This window comes from Scyliorhinus canicula, chromosome 18 (assembly GCF_902713615.1).
Source record: "Scyliorhinus canicula chromosome 18, sScyCan1.1, whole genome shotgun sequence".
In the NCBI taxonomy this organism is placed as follows: domain Eukaryota; kingdom Metazoa; phylum Chordata; class Chondrichthyes; order Carcharhiniformes; family Scyliorhinidae; genus Scyliorhinus; species Scyliorhinus canicula.
In genome coordinates, this window is record NC_052163.1 from 71854426 (window position 1) to 71881750 (window position 27325).

Below are 27325 nucleotides of genomic sequence, written 5' to 3' on the forward strand. Positions count from 1 at the left end.
TAAAGGATTCGGTGTGACTATGATCAGGGCTGGCTGCAGGATTCGGTGTGACTATGATCAGGGCTGGCTACAGGATTCAGTGTAAATCTGATCAGGGCTAGATACAGGATTCACTGTGATTGATCAGGGCTGGATACAGGATTCAGTGTGAATCTGAGCAATGCTGGATGCAGGATTCAGTGTGACTGATGTGATGTCGATACAGGATTCACTGTGATTGATGTGATGTCGATACAGGATTCCCTGTGATTGATGAGATGTTGATACAGGATTCACTGTGCCTCATCAGAGCTGGATACAGGATTCAGTGTGTGGGTCTGACCAGATTCCTTTCCAGTTTGATGACAATTTCAGTCAAAGTCTATTTTTCACATTCCATCAGTTGAGTTGATTGCTTCTTGCATAAGAATTTTGAAATTTGGGATTGGAGTAGGCCACTCTGTCCCTCGAGCTTGCTTCATCGTTCAATAAGTTCACTGTTCATCTGTGCTCCGACTTCATATTCCCACCTAATCCCGATAACCTTCCATCCTTTTATTTGGATGTTGATCAGTGTGTTTGCTGACGCTGCCAAGAGCTCTTACAGCTTCCTTCACTCCTTCCATTGTACAGTTCCTTTCGGCATTCCACTACACCTCTTGCCTTTCTGCCCACATTTAGATTGTTCGCATCTAATTCCGTCATTTCACAGCCGCAGCATCTGATTTCACCGCCCAGTACTCCAGCATATTAAAGTTAACATTTACAGGAGTGTCTGAAGCAGGTTATTTATGTAGTTCCAATGCCAGGGTCTAGTCCAGCCACACCTTGTCTCCTGACTCCGGCAGAACCTCCTTCATAAATGCTCCACGTTTTTTGCGCTTCAACCACTTTTCTGTATATTCTCTTGGCTTCCATTGCTTTGTGTTGAAACTTGAGCAATTTTTCAAATCCATTCTTATAGTGCATGTAGCCAGACTTGCACAGCTCACTTAGAGTGTAACTTCCCCAGAGAACAATTCATTGTAATTGTCATTGGATAGGGTTCAGAGAGCTTGGGATTTGATATTTTTCTTGGGAAAATTAGAGGATAGCCCTTGTGTTCTTTCTAATTCCCAGTGTCATGATTGTCCTAATAGCCTTTACTAATGTCACAAGTAGGCTTACATCAACACTGCAATGAAGTTACTGTGAAAAGCCCCTAGCCGCCGCTCTCTAGCACCTGTTCGGGTACACTACGAGAATTCAGAGTGTCCAACTGTCATTTGGGACTTGTGGGGAGGAAACCGGAGCACCCGGAGGAAACCCATGCAGGCATGGGGAGTACGTGCAGACTCCGCACAGTGACCCAAGCCGTGAATCAAACCTGAAACCCTGGCGCTGTGAAGCAACAGTGCTAACCACTGTGCTACCGTGCCTTATCGCTTCCTTGCTGTGCACTCCCACTCTCTCCCTTCTCTGTGCCATCTCCCTGCTGTCTACTATCTGTGCCACCACCCTGCTGTCTACTATCTGTGCCACCATCCTGCTGTTTACTATCTGTGCCACCATCCTGCTGTCTACTATCTGTGCCACTTCCCTGCTATCTACTATCTGTGGTATCTCCCTACTGTCTACTATCTGTGCCACCACCCTGCTGTCTACTATCTGTGCCACCTCCCTGCTGTCTACTATCTGTGCCACCTCCCTGCTGTCTACTATCTGTGGTATCTCCCTACTGTCTACTATCTGTGCCACCACCCTGCTGTCTACTATCTGTGCCACCTCCCTGCTGTCTACTATCTGTGCCCATCTCCCTGTTCTCTCATAGCCTTTGATGGTTGCGTGAAGACTTTGTGCTTTGTTTAATTTCAGATGCATTGTTGTGGAGTGAGGAATTATACTGACTGGACTCAATTTCCATGGTATGTCCAAAGCGGGAATGACAGTGTTCCTCAGAGCTGCTGTGCCAGGAATTTCACAACATGCAAGGGAGATATGGAAGAGCCAGAACTGCTGTACACACAGGTGGGTGCACAACAATGATCAACTGGGGACCACCTAAATTACACAAAGTTCCAGATAATGCAAACCATAATACTAATCATCTTTATTGTCACAAGTAGGCTTACATTAACACTGCAATAAAGTCACTGTGAAAATCCCCTAGTTGCCACACTCGGGTGTCTGTTCGGGTACACAGAGGGAGAATTCAGATTGTCCAATTCACCTAACATCACGTCTTTAGAGACTTGTGGAAGGAAACCAGAGCACCCGAAGGAAACCCACGCTGACATGGGGAAAACATGCAGACTCCATACAGATAGCACCCAAGCCGGGAAATGAACCCGGCTTGGGTATGATATAATTGGGACTACGAAGACATGGCTGCAGGGTGACCAGGGATGGGAACTGAATGCCCCAGGGTATTCCGTATTTAGGAAGGACAGGCATAAAAGAAAAGGTGGTGGCGTGGCACTGCTGGTTAAAGAGAAAATTAACACAATAGTGAGAAAGGATATTAGCTCTGACAATGTGGAGTCTGTATGGGTAGAGATGAGAAATATCAATGGGCAAAAAACATTAATGGGTGTCATATATAGATCCCCAAATTGCAGTGGCGATGTTGGGAATGGCATTAAACACAAAATTAGAGATGCATGTAATAAGGGAATATTGGTGATCATGGGTGATTCTAATCACATAGATAGGGCAAATCAAATTAGCCACAATGCCATACAGGAGTAATTCCTGGAGTGTATACGGGATGTTTTTCTTGACCAATATGTGGAGGAACCAACTGGAGAGCAGGCCATCTTAGACTGGGTACTGTGTAATGAGAAGGCAATCATTGCCAATCTGGCTGTACGAGACCCCTTTGCGGATGAGCGACCACAACACGATAGAATTTTTTTATCAAGGTGGAGAGTGAAGTAGTTGAGTCGGAACTAGGGTGCTGCATCTTAATAAAGGAAACCATGAAGATATGAGGCGTGAGTTGGCATTGATAGATTGGGGAGAGTTACTTTAAGGGAAGACAGTGGATAGGCAATGGCAAACATTCAAGGAACGCGTGGGGGAACTGCAGCAACTGTTCATTTCTGTCTGGCACAAAAGCAAAGGGCCAATCTATGGCTTTCAAAGGAAATTAGCAATAGTAGCCAATCCAAAGAAGAAGCACACAGATGGGTCAAGAAAAATAATTGGTCTGAGGATTGAGAGCAGTTTAGAATTCAGCAAAGAAGGACCAAGGGATTTATTAAGAAGGGGAAAATACAGTACGAAAGGAAGCTTGCAGAGAACATAAAGACTGACACCAAGAGTTGCTATAGATATGTGAAGAGAAAGGGATTGCTAAAGAGAAATGTAGGCCGACTACAAACAGAAACAGGGGAAAGTATAATAAAGGACTAAGAAATGGCTGAAGAATTGAATACGCATTGAATGTCTCCAGATCACTTGATGATTTCAAAGTAATACCTGTTTCTGTAAGGAATGCAAACCTACTGTCTTTGTTAGAAAGGGTCTTTGACTTATGGATGTTGTTAGGAAAGTTACTTGGGGTTTTCTATAGAGTATTTTCTATAGAGTATTGTATCTTTGGGGGAGTATCAGTGTTGGTAAATGTTCACTGTGTGTTTATAAAATGTTAACTGGATTCATAGAATAAACATTGTTTAATTTAAAATTACTTTAGATCTCTGTTGCATTACACCTATAAAGTGGGCCCTTATGCTCTGACCCACAACTCTATTAAAAGTTGTGGCTCAGGTGAACTCCATGATATACTTTGGTGTTCCCTAAACCCTGGCCCATAATAAATTGGGGGTCCATGGGGTAAAAGTCTATTTTTCGTGATTAGGTTGGCTGAGTGAACTTAAAGACAGTGAGGGGTGAGCATATTTGTGTTTGTTTTTCAGGTGTTGTATTCCAGTTTAAGTAGAGAGTGTGTTGTGGACAATGGCTCTTTCAGAGGCTCGGAGGTTTTTTGAGGGTGGAAAGGTCATACTCAGTACCTGACGAACAGAAACTTAAAAAAAGGCTTTTAGATTTGGCAAAACATTGCAGTTAATGTTACCTGACAGCGTACGAAAAAAAGAAGTACTTACGGTTGTAGCTGAGCATTTAAAATACCTGAGATACAGTCTGACTCATTAGAATGGCAAAAATTCAGTTACAGATTAAACAACTTGAACATGAAAAAGAATTAAAGCAGTTTGAATACGAAATGAGGGAAAAAGAAAGAATAGCCCTAGCAGAACAACAAGAAAGAGATACAGATCAGGGAAAGGAAAAAAAGAGAGAAAGATAGAGGAAAGGGAAAAAGAGAGAGAGCCTGAACTTCAGAAAATGGCCATGAAACTTAACAGTCAGTTAAAATTGGCGAATGTAAAGGGAAATGTACAGATTGAGGATAGTGATGAGGATAGTGAGAAAGAGCATCATAGTCGAAGGCTTGGTGGGGATCTATTTAAATATGTCCAAGCATTGCCGAGGTTTGATGAGGAGGAGGTAGAAGCTTTTTTCATTTCATTTGAGATGGTAGCTGAATAAATGAAATGGCCACAGGACATGTGGGTATTACTGATTCAAACAAAGCTGGTGGGTAGGGCTAGTGAAGTGTTTGCATCACTATCAGAGGAGGTATCTGGGACATATGAGGAGGTGAAAAAATCCACCGTAGATGCATATGAACTAGTGTCTGAAGCCTAAGACAAAGGTTTAGAAATTTAAGGAAAAAACCTGGTCACATTCACCGAGAATACCTCGCTTTTCCCTACATTCAGTTTGTACCCCGAGAACCCTCTAAAACTCCCCAGCAGGCCCATCATCCTTCCCATACTCCAACGGATCGGAAACATACAGCACTCGCCATAAATACTGGCCCAACCAGCAAAGCCCACAACTGAACATTGCTCTGATCACGGCAAACTGACATGTTGACCCTGCGCGAATAATCCTCCAAAGACAAGTATATCATTACTTCAAAATGTTTTCTAAAATGAAAAGTGCATACAATATTCCAGGTTTGGTCAATTAAGCTAGATACGATTCTCGGAACGTTTTACCAAAGCCTTTGCAATAAATGCTGACATACCGTCTGTCTAATAACTTCTTGTTGTGCTGAGATGCTCACCTTTTGTGTTCTTTGTATGCGCATTCTAATTACTTTTAAAAAATAAATTTAGAGTACCCAATTAATTTTTCCCAATTAAGGGGCAATTTAGCGTGGCCAATCCACATAGCCTGCACATCTTTGGGTTGTGGGGGCGAAACCCACGCAAACACGGGGAGAATGTGCAAACTCCACACGGACAGTGACCCAGAGCCGGGATCGAACCTGGGACCTTGGCGCCGTGAGGCAGCAGGGCTAACCCACTGTGCACCATGCTGCCCGTGCATTCCAATTACCGGTGGGCATCAATATTTAGACTTCCCAATGTGCTAAAAGGGATCAGATATACTTTCTACTCTTACACCAAAGTGCAGCAATCTTCTTACCATTGGTTGTTCAATCCTGTGTTGACTGTGGCATTTTCGGCTCCGCAACAGGGAAATTGAGTCAATCAAATGGGCCAATCAGGGAAAAGCCTCTTCGATCGCTGAATGTCAGCCTATCAGTATCCAGTGCTCCAAGATAGCCATGATGTGTAGATACCGGTGTTGGACTAGGGTGGGCACAGTGAGACGTCTTACAACAAGTTAAAGTCCAACAGGTTTATTTGGAATCACTAGCTTTTGGAGCTTTCAGGTGACTCACCTGATGAAGGAGCTGCACTCCGAAAGCTAATGATTCCAAATAAACCTGTTGGACTTTAACCTGGTGTTGTAAGACATGTAATACTTCTTATAGTGCTCCAAGAAGCCTTACTCTCATTGACCTATTTCATTGGTAGGATTATTTTTGAAATTGGTCGGTTGCTTCTTTTGAAGTGCCATTTGCCGGTCAGCTCCATAGCCCAAGGAGATGCTTCACAGACCCCCAGGAATCCGCGGATCCCAATTTGGGAACCCCTAGGTTAAAGGGATAGTCATCACATGCTTGTGGTACACACTGCTCGGAAGGTAGCTGTGATTTCAATTGTACAGCTCTCCACCACAGTGTAACATCACTATGTGTTTTCTCACTCCAGGGCTGCCTCCTGACCCTACGAGATGAGCTGCAATGGATCTTCTTGTTCACACTAGGCTGGGTCGTTGCTGTTTGCTGTCTGCAGGTAATTCTAGGGTAATGGGAAGAGTGGGAGAATGGAAATGACTGGGTTGTTTGACAGAGAGAGCTGGTATGGACTCAATGGACAGAATTACTTCCTTTCTGCTGAAATGACTGACGACAAGGAACCTGTGCTAAAATGGAGTGACACCATCACCCGAGACTAATCCACACACTGCCTGTACCTGGGGGATCCAAGACTAATCTCAGCAATGAACCTGATCACAAGACCTGAACTTGAAAATCTGAGTTTTTAAGTTTGCTCATTTTGAATGAAAGTTATTTTGTGTTTTCAGACCCTGGGAGTTTTGATGATCTGCCTCCGGACAAACACTGATTCAGCTCCGTACCAGCTGTTGAACACGGACAACTTCTCCTAGTGAAGAACACTGTCTAATCCTAGTGAAGGACACTGTCTAACTCTCCTGGTGAAGGTCACTGTCTAACTCTCCTGGTGAAGGTCACTGTCTAACTCTCCTAGTGAAGGACACTGTCTAACTCTCCTAGTGAAGGACACTGTCTAACTCTCCTGGTGAAGGTCACTGTCTAACTCTCCTAGTGAAGGACACTAACTCTCCTAGTGAAGGACACTAACTCTCCCAGTGAAGGACACTGTCTAACTCTCCCAGTGAAGGACACTGTCTAACTCTCCCAGTGAAGGACACTGTCTAACTCTCCCAGTGAAGGACACTGTCTAACTCTCCTGGTGAAGGACACTGTCTAACTCTCCTGGTGAAGGTCACTGTCTAGCTCTCCTAGTGAAGGGCACTGTCCAACTCTCCTAGTGAAGGACACTGTCTAACTCTCCTAGTGAAGGACACTGTCTAACTCTCCTGGTGAAGGTCACTGTCTAACTCTCCTAGTGAAGGTCACTGTCTAACTCTCCTGGTGAAGGACACTGTCTAACTCTCCTGGTGAAGGTCACTGTCTAACTCTCCTAGTGAAGGTCACTGTCTAACTCTCCTAGTGAAGGACACTGTCTAACTCTCCCAGTGAAGGACACTGTCTAACTCTCCCAGTGAAGGACACTGTCTAACTCTCCTAGTGAAGGACACTGTCTAACTCTCCTAGTGAAGGACACTGTCTAACTCTCCTAGTGAAGGACACTAACTCTCCTAGTGAAGGACACTGTCTAACTCTCCTGGTGAAGGTCACTGTCTAACTCTCCTAGTGAAGGACACTGTCTAACTCTCCTAGTGAAGGACACTGTCTAACTCAGAAATTCCACATAAGCGGGCGGCACAGTGGTTAGCACTGTTGCCTATGACGCTGAGGACCCAGGTTCAATCCCGGCCCCGGGTCACTGTCCGTGCGGAATTTGCTCATTCTCCTCGTGCCTGTGTGGGTTTCGCTCCCACAACCCAAAGATGTGCAGGGTAAGTGGTTTGGCCACGCTAAATTGCCACTTAATTGGAAAACAGTAATTGATCCTCTAAATTTATATAAAAATAAAGGAATTCCACATAAAACAGGATCCTATCGAAATGAGTCATCCATTTACAAATTGCTTCTTTCAGACCTGTCTGTTCCCGAAACAATGACACCCTTCTCCCATCCAGTGACCCTCATTGTCCAGGGATCACCTTTGTCCAATGGCTCCCGCTGGGAGAGTGCCCAATTCAGTGAGCCTTCCACTTCCCCACCCTGTGACCTTGCCCCGTTCCTTGGGCTACCTTATATGATGACCATCCCATCCTGTGATCCTACGCTCCCCCACCCGTACCTTCTGCTACAGTGGCCACCTCTGTCCAGTGAGCGAATGCCACCCTCTTAACCAAGCAAAAGTTCTCCACGCGGCTTCATAAAACTATCAGAAACACTGGTTTAATCTAATTCACTGAGTGTCCAGTGTTGTATTTCCTCTACATTTACCAATTGATACGCTGTCAATACTCTCACAGAGGCTGAGCAGAGCTGTGACCTGCGGATATTCGAAGAAATCATTGCTTTGTTTGATGTAATATGTATCGTAACTTGATGTCTGTATCTAGCTTTGGGTAGACTATAAAATTAGATGTACATTTTAAATGGAATTTGCAGTCCATCATTCTTGCTGACCATGAATGTTAATCCTAATGTCATCTCCCATCACTAACTAGAGGTTGACCAACATTCAGATCCTAGTTGTTGCTTCCACAATACCATCTGGGATCTTGTAACTCTGAATAATAATTGTCTCTAGGTTCTCCAGATGGAAAAAGGACGAGGAGACACAGATTTAAGGTTTTGTATCAGAGATATTGGGAGGGCGGAGGTGTTAGGAGAGCCTTCTTTGTGCAGCAAAGAATGTGATAATTTACTGCCTTATGAGGGCATGGGAGCAGAGACAATCAAAGCAGATAAGATGAGCACATGAAGGAAATAAACTTGCAGGTCTTGGAGGGGAATGGGACTGACTGATCGATCGTTCTGCAGAGAACAGGTATGGACTTGATGGACCGAATGGTATCCTTCGTTTGACGTGATGCTCTGATTCCAAAACCTACTCTGGGGTTGATGCAGACTGGACTTGGCACATTTTGCAGGCCTTATCCAATAATTTACAAAGTTATTGAACAAAGGAATTGAGGTGGTGATGATCCAGGTGGTGGCAAGGAGTTATTTTTTTTAAATGTATTTTTATTCCGCTTTCTCAATTTTATACATAACAGCAAAATAATAACAAACTCAAACTCTCGGAGCACCCCCCCCCCCCTCCCCAACTCTTGCACCAAAAGACGGCAATAGAACCCCCTCCCCAACACTAACGCTGACCAGCTCTTTAAAGTATAGAATAAATGGCTGCCAGCTTCGGTAGGATCCTCAATTGCCCCCCCACGGTGTACTTAACTTTCTCGAGATATTAAAAGCTCTGTAAGATACCTCAGCAATACTAAGGCACTGGGTGGAGAAGCTGCCCTCCACCCCATCAAACCAGCTTTGAGCAATCAGTGAGGTGGAGGCCAGGACATCCACCCCGCCCCTGTCTGCAGCTCCAGCAGGTCCGAACCCCAAATATATGGGCAGCACGGTAGCATTGTGGTTAGCGCAATTGCTTCACAGCTCCAGGGTCCCAGGTTCGATTCCCGGCTTGGGTCACTGTCTGTGCGGAGTCTGCACATCCTCCCACATTCCAAAGATGTGCAGATTAGGTGGATTGGCCATGATAAATTGCCCTTAGTGTCCAAAATTGCCCTTAAGTGTTGGGTGGGGTTACTGGGTTATGCCGGTGCAGACTCGATGGGCCGAGTGGCCTCCTTCTGCATTGTAAATTCTATGATAACCCTAAGGGACAGGGCTTCAGTTCAATTTGTAGAGTCGTTGACATGGTGCTAACGAAGGGGACCCAGAACCCCGCAAGCTTAGGACATGACCAGAACATGTGCACTCGATTCTCTGGCCACCTCCCCCAGCATCTGCCCCGCCCCTCGAACCAACTCCTCTCTCCTCCACCCCATTCCCCCACCATTCACACCTCCTAGAATTGTCGAAACCTGCCGAAACAGGTCCAGTAAGCCGCAGCTCCTCCCCCCCCCCCCCCCCCCCCACCTTGCTCCCGGTCACAAGCCAACCTCAGCCCGCTAGCGTGGTAGCCCCCCCCCCCCCCCCCCAACCAGAACCTACACCCCACAAGTAAACAACCAAGGAAAGAGATCAAAATCCAAACCAGCACACTAGAGAGCAAAATTCCCCCACCCCCTCTTTAAACCTTGAAATTACCCAACTCCTCTCCCCTTCCCTCAAGCCAAATACTCCCTCCAAACCAAAAGCACCCCCAAAAGAGAAAGCACCAAAAAAGAAAAAAAATGAAAATCGCTTATTGTCACAAGTAGGCTTCAAATGAAGTTACTGTGAAAAGCCCCTAGTCGCCATATTCCGGCACCTGTTCAGGGAGGCTGATATTTGAATTGAACCCACGCTGCTGGCCTTGTTCTGCTTTACAAGCCAGCTGTTTAGCCTACTGTGCTAAACCAGCCCCTGTGCTAAATACCCACCAAAAAGAGCACCAAAAGAAAATAAACACCCAAACAAAACACACCAATTTCAATTAACCACAATTCTACAATGAAAAGAAAGAGAAAGGGGAAAAAGACAAACATAAGAAAGAGCATAATATTACAACAACATCCCCATACAAACCTGCCCCAGCCACCAGCAAAGTCCCATTGAAACCCTGTCACGTCAGTCCAAGTCTTTGATCTTTAATAAAAGCCTCCAATTTCTCCACTGTCTCGAAGAAATGGTCCTCAGCATTATGAGTAACACTGACTTCACCCTGTGGAAGGCCACATGCCTTCTTGCCAGTTCTGCTGCAATATCCTGGTATATCTGAATATTGCTGCCTTCCCACTGCACTCCCGATTCTCCTTGGCCCACTTCAGGTCCCTCCCGTTGGCCGGTTGCTGTGAAAACAGACTCACCGCTCGAGGTTGCTCATTCGCTCATGGTTTCACCCGGAGCAAGCCATGGGCCCAACCCAGCTTGATGGGGGGGGGACCTGATACTCCTCCCCCATCAACTTCATAAACATCGACTCGAAGTATTCAGTCAGCCTTGGACCCCCCACAATCCTGAGGTTCTGCTGCCTTGACCTATTCCCTAGGTCCTCGACCGTAGCTCTCAGACCCTTGTTCCTTTCCTCCACCCTCCGTGGCTCAGTATCCAGCAAGGTCACCTGATCAAGGTCAACAGCTCCTTCAGCTCCTCACCATGCTCCCGCACCACCTCTTCCCCAGTGCCTCCTTTATCAAGGTCAATGCTTCTCCCACTTTTAAAAGGTATTTTATTCCAAACGCTTGTAACAACAGCAGAATACAAATACACAATCCATAAAATCACAGGCCAGTTTGTATAATTTTCCCTTTGATCACCTCCCACTGCCCTGCCCCTGCGTCAAACAACTCCTCAAATAGTGTCATGAACAGCCCCCCCACCAAAACTCGAAGCCCTCCCCTGACCCCCCTCTACTTGAGCTTAATCTTTTTCAACTACCCATTCTTTTTTTTTTAAATCTAGAGTAACCAATTAATTTTTTCACAATTAAGGGGCAATTTAAAGTGGCCAATCCATCTACCCTGCGCATCGTTTGGGTTGTTGGGGTAAAACCCACGCAAACACGGGGAGAATGTGCAAACTCCACACGGACAGTGACCAGGAGTCGGGATCGAACCTGGGACCTCGGCGCCATGAGGCAGCAGTGCAATCCACTGTGCTGCCCATCACCCATTCTAAGTGGATGAAGGCATCTGAGATCCACAACTGCTAATGCCACAGTTGAGAAGCTGTGCCAGTGTTTCGCAATCTATGAGATGCCAGAGGTCCTCATTTTGGACAGTGGAACAGCTTTTACCTGTGCCGAGTTTGAGAAGTTTATGACTTTTAATGGAATTAAACATATCAGAATGGCACCGTATCATCATTTGTCTAATGGACTGACTGAGAGGGCAATGCAGATTTTCACAGCTGGCTTAAAGAAGCAACCACCCGCATCTTTAAGCACCAATTTGACTAGATTCCTGCTAGCATATCGGATCACCCACATACGACTAATTGAGTCTCTCCAGCTGAGGTGCTGATAGATCATCAGTTGAGGACCTAATTTAGCAGGGAGACTGAGGAACCAGAAGAGGGGCTGTGATTTGTTTAAAAGTGCCAGAGCATTTGAGAGAAGAGGATCCGGTTGTGACATCACAGGAAATGTACAGACGACAAGATGGAGCTAGAGGCAGGACTATATAAAGCAGTGACTCACAGGTCTCTGGGAGAGAGCTGGGGAGGAGAGCTAGAGAGAGCAGTGATAGTGAGGTCAGTACAGTATTAGAGTGTTGAGACTAGTGCAGTTGAGTATGGATTGTAGATGAGATTATTTACTTTAGAAGTGGTCGAGCTTAATTTAAGTGTAAATAAATGTTAGCTGTTTATGAACTTGGCTTCTGTGGTCTTTGTGAACACTACAACATCCATCCTGAGAACAAGAATCACAAAGAACACCACATGGTACCAGGCATGTGTTCCTACGAAGTAAGCATTGAGTAGAACGTTAGCATAGAGCCTGCTTCATTATCTGAGTCATTGTGAACGGTTCTGAATAAGGAACAATCATCAGCGAACACCCCCACTTCTGACCTTATGGTGGAAGGTCATTTTTGAAGCAGCTGAAGATGGTTGGGCCTAAGAACTACCCTGAGGAAGTTCAACAGTGATGTTGTGCAGCTGAGGTAATTGACCTCCAACCACCACAACCATCTTCTGAATAGCATTCTGGTCTCAACATTGAATTCAACAACTTCAGATGATTAGCTCTACCGCACCTTAACCCATTTGTTTTCATCCCATTTCATTTTAACTGTCTTTTACCATTTCTTTCTTGTCTTTCTTAATATATATTTAACCCCCCCCCTTATCGACCTTTTCTTACCCTTTCTCCTCTTTACTTCCCCCCCGGACACACACACACGTGCAGTTCACCTTCTGATGTTAGTTTCTCTGCTGTTTGGTCTTTCACATCTTTTCTTCTCTCTCTCTCTCGAGACTGCCATTAGCACTCTTTCCCCTTGGTTTCTGTGACCATTAGCATCCGGTTCCCCTGGGTTTCTGTGGCTATGACTCATCTTTCATTCTCTCCACAGTATAAATATTTCCCACTTTCTCTGTTAGCTTTGACAAAGAGTCATCGGACTCGAAACGTTAGCTCTTTTCTCTCCCTACAGATGCTGCCAGGCCTGCTGCGATTTTCCAGCATCTCTTTCGTTTCAGATTCCAGCATCCGCAGTAATTTGCTTTTAACCACAACCATTTTTCTTTGTGCCATGTATGACTCCAACCAGTGGAGAGTTTCCTTCCATTCCCATTGATTCCAGTTTTTCTGGGGTTGCTTAATGCCATACTTATTCAAATTCTGGAAAGAAGTCCCCAGTGGTAGTAACCTGTAGGTCCCCTAATAGTTGTCACACAGTGGGACACAGTATAAACCAGTAAATACTGGAGTCTTGTAACAAAGGTGCAAAATCACAAGTGATTTTAATACGCATATAGACTGGATTAATCAAGGGTAGCCTTGAGGGAGAGTTCATAGAGTATATTAGAGATTGTTGCTTGGAACAATATGTTGTCAAACCAACCAGGGAGCAGGCTATTTTGTATTTTGTATTATGTAATGAGATGGGATTAATTAATGATCTTGTAGTAAAAGATCCTCTTGTGAAGAGTGATATTGCATACTTAAATTTCACATTCAGTTTGAGGGCAATAAACCTGAGTCCTACACTAGTGTTCTGGTGTGAAACCAAGGCAATTACATAGGCATGAGGACAGATTCGGCCCTGGTGGACTGGGCAGAAAGACTAAAAGTTGATGAACAGTGGCAGACATTTAAGAAAAATTCAATTCCTCCCAACTAAAGTACATTTCTGAGAGGAAGAAAGATCGTATGAGGGGGAGATGCATCTGTAGCTAAGTAAGGAGGTTAAAGATAACATAAAGGCAACAAATTAAGCATACTATACTGCAATGGTTTTGATTTAGATTTGATTTATTGTCACAAGTACCGAAGTACAGTGAAAAGTATATTTCTATGGCTGAGGGAACGTACACAGTACGTACATAGTAGACAAAGAGAATAATCAACAGAATATGTTGACAAATGGTACATCGACAGTGATTGGTTATGGTGCAGAACAAGGGGCCAAACAAAGCAAATACATGAGCAAGAGCAGCATAGGGTGTCGTGAAGAGTGTTCTGACAGGGAACGGATCAGTCCTGGGGGAGTCGTTGAGGAGTCTCGTAACTGTGAGGAAGAAGCTGTTCCTATGTCTGGATGTGCGAGTCTTCAGACTTCTGCACCCTCTGATATCACCTAACCCCTGCTCTAATCTAACTATATACACACCTCCCACCTTGGCTTCCGTTGACTAGCCCCACTCAGCTAGCCTGGGGCTCCCAACCTCGGTGCCAGCCCGTCTCCCACCCATTGTTCCCAGTCACCCCTCCCCCGACCCATCCATACCACTTCCCCAGATCAGCCTACTTAAGCAAACACTCTATACAAGTCATAAACAGCCCTCACAATAACACAATTCAAGTTAAACAAGACTTTTGTGAGGGCCACGAACAATCCAGCATGAGTTTTCAGGATACAAAGAAATAACATTTATTTACAACAGCAGCAGCAACTTCCCTTGCTGCTCACTCCTCTCTCGCCCTGGTTCCAAACTGGCCAGCTCTATTTATGCAGGGAGTCTGCTAATGATTTCTCCGCCCCCTCATTGGGGAAGTTCATACTCCCATAGGATTGTGGGATTGTCATTAGTCCCCAGCCAATGGTAAGCAGGCAGGTTATAACAAAGACAAAAAAAGAGAGATAAGAAGTAACAGGCACTCTCAGTCCTACCCATACAGACATAGAAAAGATTGCACAAAGTTCCCCTGAAGCATCCCTCTTAACCCAACTCTTTTAACTGTATTCTTTATTATTTTCCCCCCAGCCAAGCTCCAACTAATCAAAGAGCCCAAAAAGGAAACATTCAGGTAAACCACGCAAAAAAACGACTAAAACGGACCCAAACATACAGGCAATTTTCAAAACAGGAGAGACACCGCATATACTTAAAAGCTCTGACATGAGTCCAAACGCCCTCAGCTCAAGGCCAGCCCTTGCTTCTTAACAAAGTCTATCGCCTCTTCGGGTTCCTTGAAATAGTGGTGCTGACCCTCATACGTAACCCACAGTTGCGCCGGAAAAAGCAGCCCGAATTTCACCTTGTTTTTATACAGTATCTCCTTCACCTGCCTGTAGCCTCCCCTCCTCCTGGCCACCTCCACGCTCAAATCTTGGTACACACGCAGGGTGGTATTGTCCCAAATACAGCTTTGTGTGCTCTTTGCCCATTGTAGCACCCGGTCCTTGTCCAGGTACCTGTGAAAGCGTACCACCATCGCTCGTGGGGGACCCCCTCGTCGTGGCTGCCTCACCTGCACTCTGTGTGCCCTGTCCACCACCGGTGGGCACGGGAACACCTCATTCCCCAGGACCTTCTGAAACATACCCTCTACAAATGCGGCAGCTTCCGGCCCCTCTGCCCCCTCCGGGAGGCCCACGATTCTCACGTTCAGCCGACGAGATCTGTTGTCCAGGTCCTCCAGCCTTTCCAGAAGCACTTTTTGCTGATCCCTCAGCCTCCGAATCTCCACATCCGCCACCATTTGAAAGTCAGCCTGCTCCTCCACTGACTTCTCCAACTGCTGGAGCTTCTCAGCCTGATCATCCAGCCTTTTTTCCATCCGGTCAATCGACTTCTGTAGCGGCTCCAAGTTGTCACGCGTCAGAGCTAAAAATCCCTCCTGCATAGTCTGCAGCAGCTGCTCCATTGTGGGCTGGGCTGTCGGCTCCTTGCTCTGAACACCAGCCATGCTGGTCCCTCTCACAGCCTCCACTGTGCCCTTACTTGACCACTTCTGCTGTTTACGGTCCCTCCGGTTTCTTAGGTCCACACAATTCTGTATGGGTCCTGTGCCTGAGTACTATTGCTTTCCAGTTCCGCGCTCAAAAGTTGGGGGAAAAGGTCCAAACGTCCGACCGAGATGGGAGCCACTAAATGTGCGACCTACTCCCTCATAGCCGCCACTGGAAGTCCAGATCAGACTTTTCTAACAGGCCAGGAAAAAGGCAATGGACTTAAAGTGGCAGACTTGGTGGCTTCTGTTTTCCTTATTTGGGAAGGCCTATGTGCCTCGGACACCAGCAGCCATGGCCGGTAGGGACACGTAGGAAGCGGTTCGTAATTGGACATTATCGATCAGGGTGATCGAGCCTTGATCGATTGATTGGACATTCATCTGGGACCGCCCAAAAGGGTGCGAAAACTCCTGGGGATAAAGGACACTGTGCAGCCCACCACTCGCTCTCTCGACAGCAACATACAATGGTGACCCTTCACCTGCCGAAGACGAAGACCATCCACGCCATTGACGGAAGGACCAGAACCAAGGAAAACGATGACCAGCAACAGACTTCCAACACTGCGGGTTCCAGATAAGGCCATATCTGCTGGGAGCTCGAGTTCGGGGATGACGCTGATTTCCTCATCAGAGCTGTCTCCAACACCCTCCACCACCGAGAGACACTCACCTCGATTGGCCTTCGGTGACCGACACCGTGCAGGCCTCTGGCCCTGGCGTCTGTCCCTGCTGCCAGGTGTACCATCAGCTGGTACTGCCTATGCCAGCAGTATACTCCGTGGCCCCCATCCGGCGCCCCACAGGTGCTACAGTGGCCGTTGTTCTTGGGTGGACAGCCTGATGCCCGCCGGTGGGTGTTGGCTGGGGGGGGGGGGGGGGGGGGGTTGACGGAGGGTAGGGTGCGGGTGGGGACACCCATGCAGCCTGTGTCACTGCAGAACCAAGGCCAAGGTGGGTGATCAGTGGGATGCGCAGCAAGGTGGCTGCCTTTCAGGTTGCGGCAATGGCAGTCTACCTCGGAGAGCTCCGAGGATATCACCTTAATAGTTGCGTCACAGCTATCATCCCCGCCCTCCACCAGCGCAGATACATACACTTCGGTGGGAAATGTTAGTGGTCAGGCTTCTGGGGCACAATCTGGTGAGCACCACGCTGCTGCTGATGTACATCAGGTGAAGGCAGGAACATCCAGGTGAGACAGCAGTCGGAGGTCTGCTGGATCTCAGGACCCAGCTGTGACCCAACCTGATGTTGAGCCTGTGGAAGAGGTCATCCACCCATGGGCAATGTCACCCCCCAGACACATGGACACTACTCCACACCCCCCAAGTGAGGACACCCCACTAGGGAAACCCCTCTTCAGGCACCCTTCCTTCCAGGACCCTACCTGTCATCCCCCCCCCCCCCCCCAAAGGCCCCTACTTATCTGTCCTACATCACCCCAATTCCACCCTCCTTTCATGGGCATAGCCCCCTTTGGGCCCTGACCCAGTGCCACCCTGGTATCCTTGCACTGGCGCCCTGGCAGTGCTCCTGCCAGATTGGCATTGCTGAGATTCCAACAGGAGGGAAAAGGGGCCAACCCTGCACTTAACCTGACCACCCAGGGGTCTCCGATGACCCTGGACACGCCCCCGGGTGCTGTTCCATATTTGTGTGGACCAGTGCTGAAAAGGTGCCCAGCAGCCTTCCTGGAGAATTGAGGGAGTCCAGTGAATATCGGGCAGGGGGGGGTCCCAAGTAGCTTTAAGACTTAATTCCGGGAGTGGCATTTGGTCCGGTCCTTTTGGGCGGAGTTCCGACTCCGACGTCTCGCAGGACTTGGGTAAATCCTGTGAGACGTAGAGGTTGCCAGGAGGCCCGCTGGAGGGCTCTCCCAGGATTCTCCGGCATGCTCTCGCTTGATGCAACACGGCAAGAGAATCGTGCCCCCAGTCTTATTCTTCTTTGTGGCCTAATTAATGTCAGCAGCTAATCTTAGAAGTTGCTCATGGAATGTACAGGGCAGCCATCATTTTATCAAAAGGAAAAAGATTCTCTCCTTTCTTAAGGGTCCTACATAGCCTTATTATGGGAAACTAATTTGGATGATATGGAGCATTTAAAATTGAAGTGAAAATGAATGGGGTAGGTTTTCTTTGCAACCCTTTCGTCAGGGAGTGGTAATCCTTAATACCCGCTTCAGGTTTAATCACAGAAGTTACAGGGCAGAAGGAGGCCTTTTGGCCCCTCGAGTCTGCACCGGCCTCTTGAAAGACCCGACCGAAGCCCGCACCTCCACCCTATTTGCGTAACCCCACCTTTTTTTGGAAACTAAGGGCAATTTAGCATCCACCTATCCCTGCACATCTTTGGACTGTGGGAGGAAACCGGAGCACCCGGAGGAAACCCACGCAGACACGGGGAGAACGCGCAGGCTCCGCGCAGACAGTGATCCAAGCCGGGAATCGACCCTGGCGCTGTGAAGCCATTGTGTTACCGCGCTGCCCAAGTTTCACTCCGAACAAGCGGGGTAGATATGTGATCATTAGAGATGCAGTGCATGGAGACAGTTTCATTAATGAATGCATACAGACCCCCAAATTGCCCTCCGGAGTTCATCACTAAGGCTTTTGTTGGATTTTGCCGAGTTGGTCTCGACTAACGTGTCTGTGGCTGTCGACTTTAATTGCCATCTGAACCCCCTGGTAGACAAGCCCCCGGTAACTAGGACCCCCCCCCCCCCCCCCCCTCCTCACGCTGCAGGCTAGTGTGTTGGACATTTGGAAGACTAGGGGACACTTTATTTTTTTCAGCCCTGCATCAATGTCATACTAGAATTGACAACTTTTTTGAGCAAAGGGTGATCCTGCACCTGGTGCCTCTTGCTCCATAGGTAGCATCGGAATCTCAGACCGTGCCACCATTTTCTTGGAATATTTGCTTGAGGGCTCACTGCTCCTGATCAACAACGTGAAGGTTTGATGCCTCCCTTATAAGAAATATATCACTTAATATGCACTTTGAAAAAGAGTTGAGTTGTTCCTCTCAGTCAACTCAACCCCAGGTATATCCACTTCTTTTTGTGGGAGACATGTATGGCTTATGCGAGTGGGCTGGTTATCTTGCTGCAGCTAATAAAAGATATGATTGTCGAGAGCCAACTGAGGACGGCGGTTGTGTGGTGAAGGCAGAGGAGAATTATAAGACTCCCAATAGACAATTGTTGAAGGAGGATGGTGTAGCAAGGGTGGCTCATGACTCCCTATTGTCGCAACAGGCCAAGAAAAGCTTCAAGTTTGCGAGACAGATGTAAGAGTTTGGGAATAAACCGAGCAAATACTTGGCCTGCTTGACAAAGAAAAAGGGCAAATCATGAGGGCAATTCCTTCCGTGGTTCTTGCAGGAGGGAAAAGGGTTCTGAAGACAGAGGAGGTAAGTAATAATAATAATCTTTATTGTCACAAGTAGGCTTACGTTAACACTGCAATGAAGTTACTGCAAAAAGCCCTGAGTCGCCACATTCTGGCGCCTTTTCGGGTACACAGAAGAAGTCAGAGGGCTGGATTCTCTGTTTCAGGGACCATGTCCCCACGTCATCGTGAAAACTGTGGACTTTTACGCCAGAAACACTGGCATTAAAAAGCCACATATTGACAGCCCTGCAGAGAGCCGTCGTGAAGCTCCCAACTCCAAATACGGCTCCCCACACTTGCGGGTCAGAGGCTGGGCATGCGCACGGTGGCGGCATCCAGCAGCCGCGCATTGCTCCATGTCCTCCTTGATTTGCTGCTATCTGGACATGTGAATGGCAAGTTTTGCCAGGCCCAGGAGCAGGTTCACAAGGCCCTCCTCCTTCCTTGTCCCTCTTTGCACCGCGTGCTTGTAGATCAGGACCGTGGGGCTGAAGTGCAAACAAAATTGCAAAAAGGTTTGTTTAAAAACTGAAAAAGGGGTGCAGCCTAAGACATTTAACGCAGACATGGTCCACAGACTTCACAAGGTCGCAAAAACGACAGGCTGCTTGGGAGTCCGTGAACCGGTGCGGACGGCGGTTTCATGGGACTGCTACACTTTTCGCCCCAGGTCCCCAAGATTAAGAAGAGGACTCCTCCTTAGAGACCTGCCAGAGGGCAACAAGACAAGTCTGGGTGACAGGAACGAAATGAAGGGTGTGCAGCAGCAGCCCATACAGGAAACCCCTCCACGCAATGCAAAAAGGGCACAGAGGGCATTTCCATTATGTGGCTATGGTCATGGGGCTCCGTTTCCCAAAGCGAGTGGGGGGTTTGGAGCCAACGTGAAATTCCATCTGGGCAGAAGTCCGCTAGACTGGACCCGTCGTGGGCTTTGTATTGTCACTCTTTTGAGTCAGGGATGCTGCTGTTGACTCAATGATTCTGAAGGCAGGTAAGGACCCAGAGGACTGTGCCTCCTCTAGGCCAGGCATTTTCAAAGTGGGAGCGGGTGACAGGCGGGTGTTGGGAGGGTCATGGACCCATCCATTGCTGCATTCCCGATTGTGTGAATTCAGGCACAAAGACTGCAGCAGCCGTTTTAAAAAATGCTGGCACGCATGCTCATCTTTACGCATGCCTGGAGTCCAGAGAGAAACACCGCCTCCTCCTGACTTCAGCGTGCTGACCCAGGAGATTTTTTTAAAAATTCAATTCAGTCTTCATGCACGTCTTTCTTTGCTACTATAGAATATAAGACCATGCTCACCTCTCGCATTAAAGATCAGAGAAAACGCTGGGTCACGAAGGTTGGCCGGTTGGTAAAAATGGGGCCCGGGCAAAAAGGTTTGAAAAACACTGCTCTAGGCCAACAACGCTTCAGAATGTTAACTTGAAAAAGTTGGAGGATACTTATTCAACAAAAAAGTTGGAAGATACCCATCCGACAATTGTGGGCTGCAGGGTGGCCCAGTGATTAGCACCGCTGCTTCACACAAAGTACTGTATAATGTAGCCAGCAGCCAATCTGTTTTTGTGTGTGAATGTATTAGTGAAGTTGTCCCGTACAAGTTTAAAGTGGAGTTTGATTAGGCTCTACGGTGTCTGTCTCCAACATTTACAGCTTCTGGTATCTTGCTTTTCGCTGCAACTTACATAAATTGTTGTTGATGTGGTTACATAAATCAGTGCTTTTCAAACTTCCCCCCCCCCCCCCCCCCCCCCCCCGGGATCCACTTTTGCCAACCGGCCGACCTTCAGGACTTACGCGGCCAACCTTTTGTGATTCAGATCACGTTCGCTTACCTTTAATGCGAACGGTGAGCCTGCTTGGTCCTCATAATCGCACTCCAATCAGATTCTCAGGAGAGAGCAATACGCATATCAGGTGCAGAGTTCAACCAGTTCCTTTGCACCATCTTTGTGAAAACAGGAAATCCAACCTTGCACATGTAGGTTGACATGAAGGGCAATAGCAACAAGATACTTGTTTTACTCAGCACCGGATATTCCTGGGAGATGCTACTCCAGAAAGCTGACACAGATCAGGTACAGCAAACTTTTCATTTGGAGTCAGCTGCATAGAACATAGAAAATACAGCACAGAACAGGCCCCTGCAAGTTAATAACTCTGGGGTATTAACCTCAAATGGAATTATTCATCCATCACTTTTTTTTCAAAATCTGAAACTTCGCTCATTTGCCAGTACTTTCCTGCATATAATACACATGGGTTTTGCATCCTTATTTGCACTGGCACAATTGACAGTCATACCAAGATATAATCTTTATACTAGCTTGTTCCCAAGTCAAGTTTCTTCTTTGTAAGCTGTTCACCATTGGCTCTGGAGCACTGTACAGAGCTAATACTAGCACTACTCTGTCCCTCTGGAGCAGCTCTCTCCAGCAGATTTTGGCCTATTTGGATCTCTGGCTGTCTCTTCCTTGTAATAAAACAGCCTATCCTCACAGTCCTCTTGCCTTGCGTGTTAGCAGCTACAAAATGGAAGAAGCTGTACTCCGTGATTTCATGTCAAAAGCATGTACAGGGTGCTTGAAATCAATTTAACCTGCTCAATGCTGCCACGTTTAGTTGGAAAACTATACACAGCCTCATTTTGTTCTCATTTGAAGCCAGTTGTGACATCATTCCCAATTTAAATGCCGGTAACAGCTGTTGGGCGCTTCTCCCAGGATCAACACCACCGCAGGAATGCCACAACTGATCATTCCCCAACCCTCCAACGCCCACCTGCGTCCCATCCGCTGGTCGTAACCCGCACTTAAAACCCCAGTATAAATTATAGAAGGAACTTTCTTCTGAGATCACCTTATCTGGAACTCTACACAACTTCACCAGCGTACAAAACTCCTCAATGACTCCCCCTCGGACTGATCTGTTACCTGTGAGAACACTATTCACGACGCCCTATGCTGCTCTTGCTCATGTGTTTGTCTTGTTTGGCCCCTTGTTCCGCACTGTAACCAATCACTGCTTGTCAATGTACTCAATTATTATTTGTTTTGTCTACTATGTACGTTCCCTTGGTCGCAGAAAAACACTTTTCACTGTACTTCGGTACATGTGACAATAAAATCAAAATCAAACTATCCTTCTCTGCAATTCACCATCATTTCATCATTTAGGCACAAGAAAGAGACACAGGGTAATCCTGGTCAGGAGGACTGATTCCTCCAGTGGGGTGAGAGAATCTCAGAGCAGTGACGTATATAGCACACTGGAACCATTCACCGGGTCATTTGTGAAATCTCCTAATTCCTCATGGTTTCAGGAAGATGGGATTGTAAGTGAGCTGTGCAAAATATCACAGATCAATAATAGAGATTCTTACTATATTCACAGTCAGGCTAGAGACTTATTATTGTGCAGAACCTGCTGCTGGATCTATCAGGTAAATCTCGCAATACCCAATCCTATCCAAAACCCTTAGATGAATTTCTAAACCATCCTTCACATTTAATCATGTCTTAGAGAACATAAAACATCTACTGATTTCAGGAGGAAAGAAGTAGCACTTAATATAACCCACACAACCCGAGGTGCTCCCACTCAGTTTTACAAGTGGGGCCTCTTCTTATCAACACACCGAAAGTGCAGCAACCCCCTTCGGTACTACAGGAGCATCAGCCTGAAGCTTTGTGCTCCAGACTTTGGAGGGAGATAACCTTCTGACCCAGTTCCAGAATGTTGACCCTTGATGATGAATAAAGTGATAGATTTTCAAGTTAGGATGGTGGGGCTTGGAGGGGAACTTGTAGGCAGTGGGTGTTCCATGTGTCTGCTGCCTTTGTCCTTCTAGGTGGCAGAGGTCACAGGTTTAGAATGTATTGTCGAAGGAACTTTGGAACACAAGTTGCTGCAGTGCATGTTGTAAATGATACACTATTGCCACTGTGTGTTGTTAGTGAAGGAAATTAATATTTAAGTTGGTGGATCAAACAATCTGCTTTGCCCTGGATGGTGACAAAATTCTTGAATTAGTGGAACTCATCCAGGAATGTGGAGAGAAAAAAAAGAATGTAGGAAATAGGAGGCTATTCCGCACTAATAGCCTGCTATACCATGATTACTATATAAAGTTAAAGCACGTGGGATTACGGGTAGTGTTGAGTTGAATAGAAAGCAGGCAGGAAGCAAAAAATTGGAATAGTCATCCCCCCCCCCCCCCCCCCACATCCCGATATCCCTTAATACCCAAACATTTGTTGATTTCTGCCATGAACATTCTCAAAGATCGAGCAAACTCTCCCATGTAGTGAATTCGAAAGATGCACAATTGAAAAAAATTCTTGATTTTAGTCTGAATTTTTTTATTATTCATTCATGGGACGTGGGTGCTGCAGGCTGTGCCAGCATTTATTGCCCATCCCTAATTGCCCTTGAGGGGGCAGTTAAGACTCAACCACATTGCTGGGTCTGGAGTCACATCTTGGCCAGACCAGGTAAGATGGCAGATTTCCTTCCCTAAAGGACATTAGTGAACCAGGTGGTTTTTTCCAACAGTGAATAATGGTTTCATGGTCATCATTAGACTTTTTAATTCCAGATATTTTACTAAGTTTAAACTCCATCACCTGCCTGGTGGGATTCGAACTCGGATCTCCAGATCATTATGCTGGGTTCACCGCCTCCCCATTTTCTGTGACTCCCACGTTCTACCTGGCCAACCATAAGAAGCATCCTCTCGCACCGCCCTCAAGACGTTTACACGTTTCAATGAGATCGCTTCTCATTCTTCGAACTCTAGGAATTATTTTTATTTCTTTATTCGTTCATGGGATGTGGGTGCCACTGACAAAGGGAACTGATAGAGAGAAACTATTTCGAGTGGCGAGAGGAAGCGGAGGCAGTGATGATTTAAGATAACTGATAAAAGGGAGTTATGATAATTAATGTACTGTCTGGCATGCTGGTGGAAGCAAATTCAAAAATATCTTTTAAAGGGCAATTAAGACACTGAACGATGTTCTAAATGTTGTCCTCCGTGTTGTAAGGTTCCACAAGGTGGAGAAATGTTTCAGTAAGAATTTCACAAGACACATTCATTTTCTAAAATATTAGGCAAAAACATAATGCTGATTACACATACATTACGTATTGGGACTACACATTACATGGAACAAGACTGCTCATTGTTGTCTCTGAAAATCTAACACTCTCTGGAAGACGTCAGACGCTGCATATTACTGGATCTATAGGTGATTGACAATTCTGCGATTAGTGTGAATGCGCATACCCTTTGCATTGGGGTCAATACCCAGCCCGTGAACTGTTGAACTTTTCATTGCTGGGTTCCTCTAGGAATAGTCACCGATTTATTCACATTATTTTAGTACTTGGATCTGGGGTGAAGTGAGACATCGCCTGGAGATTGGTCATGATTGGCTGTCTGTCTATTTCAGAAGCATCATGGGATGTCAGGTTCAGAGCAATTTAAAATCTGGCAAAAGCTTCTATTTCTTGGAGAATCAGTAGAGATTTTATACATTCATTCAAACCCCGGGTGCACATGGGAGAACCAGTGCCCCGGGGTCAATTAGAGGTTGGGGTGGTGTGTGCACGTGCGCTTGTGTGTGTGTGTGGGTGGGTGGGGGGGGGGGGGGGGGGGGGAAGAGAAAGAGGGGGGAGAAGGGGGACATGAGCAGTGACCACAGGGTCAGTGTTGGGTTTGGGGGGCACGGTGCATGGAGGACACCATCAGTGTCCCTGGTTCTACTCTTGGATTGTTGTAGTTAACTGACTAAGGCTACAAAAGATGGACTTTGAAACAATTCGTACTGTTTCTTTCCATCTCTGAGAATAATGCAATTTGCTGAATCACAAACACTGCTGATTTCGAGGGAGGAAACAAGTAAATGAGATCTGTAACAGAAAAGCAAAGTATTAATCTGACAAAATCCTTGCTTGCAGAGCGATCTCCAGAGTTTTAAGTCAGTGGTTTGCTCCGGGTGTTTGGGGAGGTGGGGAAAAGAGTTCACACACCCGCAGTATTCTCTGTCTGTCAACATTTCTTTGATCCTCTGCAGCCCCTGGTGAGCAGGAATTGAGGGCAGAATGCCTTTGGGTGTAGCAGCCACATCAAGTAACAGACATGTTATACTGGTCAGTACTGCCCAGTGCACCCCTCTCATTCTGTAAATTTATGATGAATTCGCTTCTCTTGTACCGGTCAGAGGCAGTGGCAGTAAGTGTCTATAGAATACTGCTGACAGCTGATCTAACATCCAGCATTAATCACACAAAATTAAACTCCTCCTCAGAGAAGGGCTGACTTAATTTAACTCCTTGTGTTACAGCCACATGGTTATTTTGAGGGGCACATTTAAAACTCCAGTTTGTGCAGAGTTACACAGCCAGGTAGCCACTGATGAACAGAAAAAGAAATATGAATGAACGATGGAAATAGGAAGTATCTCAAAAGCCTTTGGTCTGACTACGGTTTGGAATTTCTTCCATTCCTATGCAAGGCTGATCTGGAGACATGTCTGGTCGAAACAGTATGTTTAGATCCATTTTAAGGCAATGGCCCTTTCTATTGTGGATGAGATGCTGGTATTTCAGTAGCACACTGTATGTCAGGGTTAACGTTGGCAGAGTCCAAACATTTTTCAATCTCTTCCAATCCAATCGGTGTAAGCTGAGGACTCCATACAGATTCCAGATTCAATCTCAAAGTCCAGAATAATCAGGGAACTCGATACCAAACCCTGGAACACAAATGTACATACTAGGCTGAACCAGCTTCAGGATCTCCGCAGCAAGAATTATTTATTTCATCAATGTGTTGGTCATTTGTCTGCAGGAAGAATTTTAATATAATTAATAGAATAGAAACAGGCCATTCACCCCAACCAGCCATTAGTGGTGTTCATGCTCCATGCAAACGTCCTGTGTCCCGACTCCACCTCGCCTCGGTCAACATACTGTTCCTTTCTGCATCATGTGTTTTATTTTAAAAGCATCTGTTATTCAGCTCAATCACTTCATATGAAAATGATTTCCACATTCTAACCAGAGTAAAGAGAATTTCCAATTGGATTTTTATTCGTGACTATCTTATATTTATGACCCGTTGTTTTAGACCTCACCCATTTTCTCCAGGTACATCTTGTCAAAGCCCTTTGAACACATTCAGAATTTCACGGACCTCCATCATGTCACCCCCTCAGTCTCTTCTTTTCAAGAGAAGGATGCTCTAATCTGTTCCGTCTTTCCTGGTAGGCAAAACCTCTCGGTTCTGGTATTATCCGTATATTTATTTTATCCAGTGCCTCCATATCCTTTTAAATATGAACTGTGCACAAGTGCTTTTAAGTGTGGTCAAATATAACATCTCTGCTTTTGAATTCTATTCCTCTGGAAATGAACCCCAGTGCTGATTTGCTTTTGTTTACCTGGGTTGTTACTTTGAGATTTATGGAGCCGTACTGCCCATCTCTATCGTATTTCAAGCAAAATGTGGCTTGCTTGAAACTCCCGTCAAAATGCATGTTACTTTTGAAATTAATTTATCATTTTACATGCTTATTCTTCAAGTTTATTAATGACTTCTTGCATTTCATGGCAGTTTATAGCTTTAACAACAACTCCCATAAGCTTCACATAAATCTAAATTCTATTTCAGTCTCATCCTACAGGCACCAAGGCAAAGAATGATTTCCAGCTTAATTAAAAACGTGTATTAAAGCTAGATGGACCATTTTGAGGAATGTGCTGTACTCTTCTCCCGCAGACATGCCACTAATGCCCTCTGTAACAGTAGCTTCATTTATACCATTTGATGAATATAAAAAACAATGATAACAGCTAATGGAATGTTGGCCTTTATCTCAAAGGGCTGGAATACAAAGGGATGAAAGCTATGTGAAGTTATCAGTCTTCAGAACCGTAATCAGTTCTGGGTACTGCATCTCAGGAAGTATACGAGCTTTGTAGGTGCAGTGCAGATTCACCAGAACAAAACTATAGAATCCAGAGAACCCCTACAGTGCAATAAGACCATTCGGCACATCGAGTCGGAACCGATCCTTTGAAAGAACATCCTACCTAGGCCCATTCCCCCATCCTATTCCCATAATCCCACACACTGATCATGGCCAATCCACCTAACTGCACATCTTTGGACTGTGGGAGGAAACCGGAGCACCTGGGAGGAAATCCGTGCAGACACAGGGAGAACGTTCAAACTCCACTCAGTTACCCAAGGCTGGAATTGTACGCGAGTCTCTGGTGCTGAGGCAGCGATGCTAACCACTGTGCCA

General features: G+C 46.2%; 2 protein-coding genes across 2 annotated transcripts in view; one reads left to right on the top strand and one right to left on the bottom strand.

Annotated features, from left to right (window-relative positions):
• Window positions 1-8200, top strand: part of LOC119953192 (tetraspanin-3-like) — a 30149-nt gene extending 21949 nt beyond the window's left edge. The window contains exons 5-7 of the mRNA XM_038777184.1: window positions 1834-1986; window positions 6093-6176; window positions 6469-8200. Coding sequence (XP_038633112.1) covers window positions 1834-1986; window positions 6093-6176; window positions 6469-6552 — 321 coding nt within the window. The 3' untranslated portion in view covers window positions 6553-8200. The remainder of the gene's footprint in view (window positions 1-1833; window positions 1987-6092; window positions 6177-6468) is intronic.
• A 16472-nt stretch (window positions 8201-24672) lies between these two features.
• LOC119953461 (E3 ubiquitin-protein ligase Arkadia-like) overlaps window positions 24673-27325 on the bottom strand; it is a 119988-nt gene continuing 117335 nt past the window's right edge. Inside the window, exon 13 of the mRNA XM_038777766.1 lies at window positions 24673-25860. The gene's annotated coding sequence lies outside the window, so the exon portion shown is untranslated. The remainder of the gene's footprint in view (window positions 25861-27325) is intronic.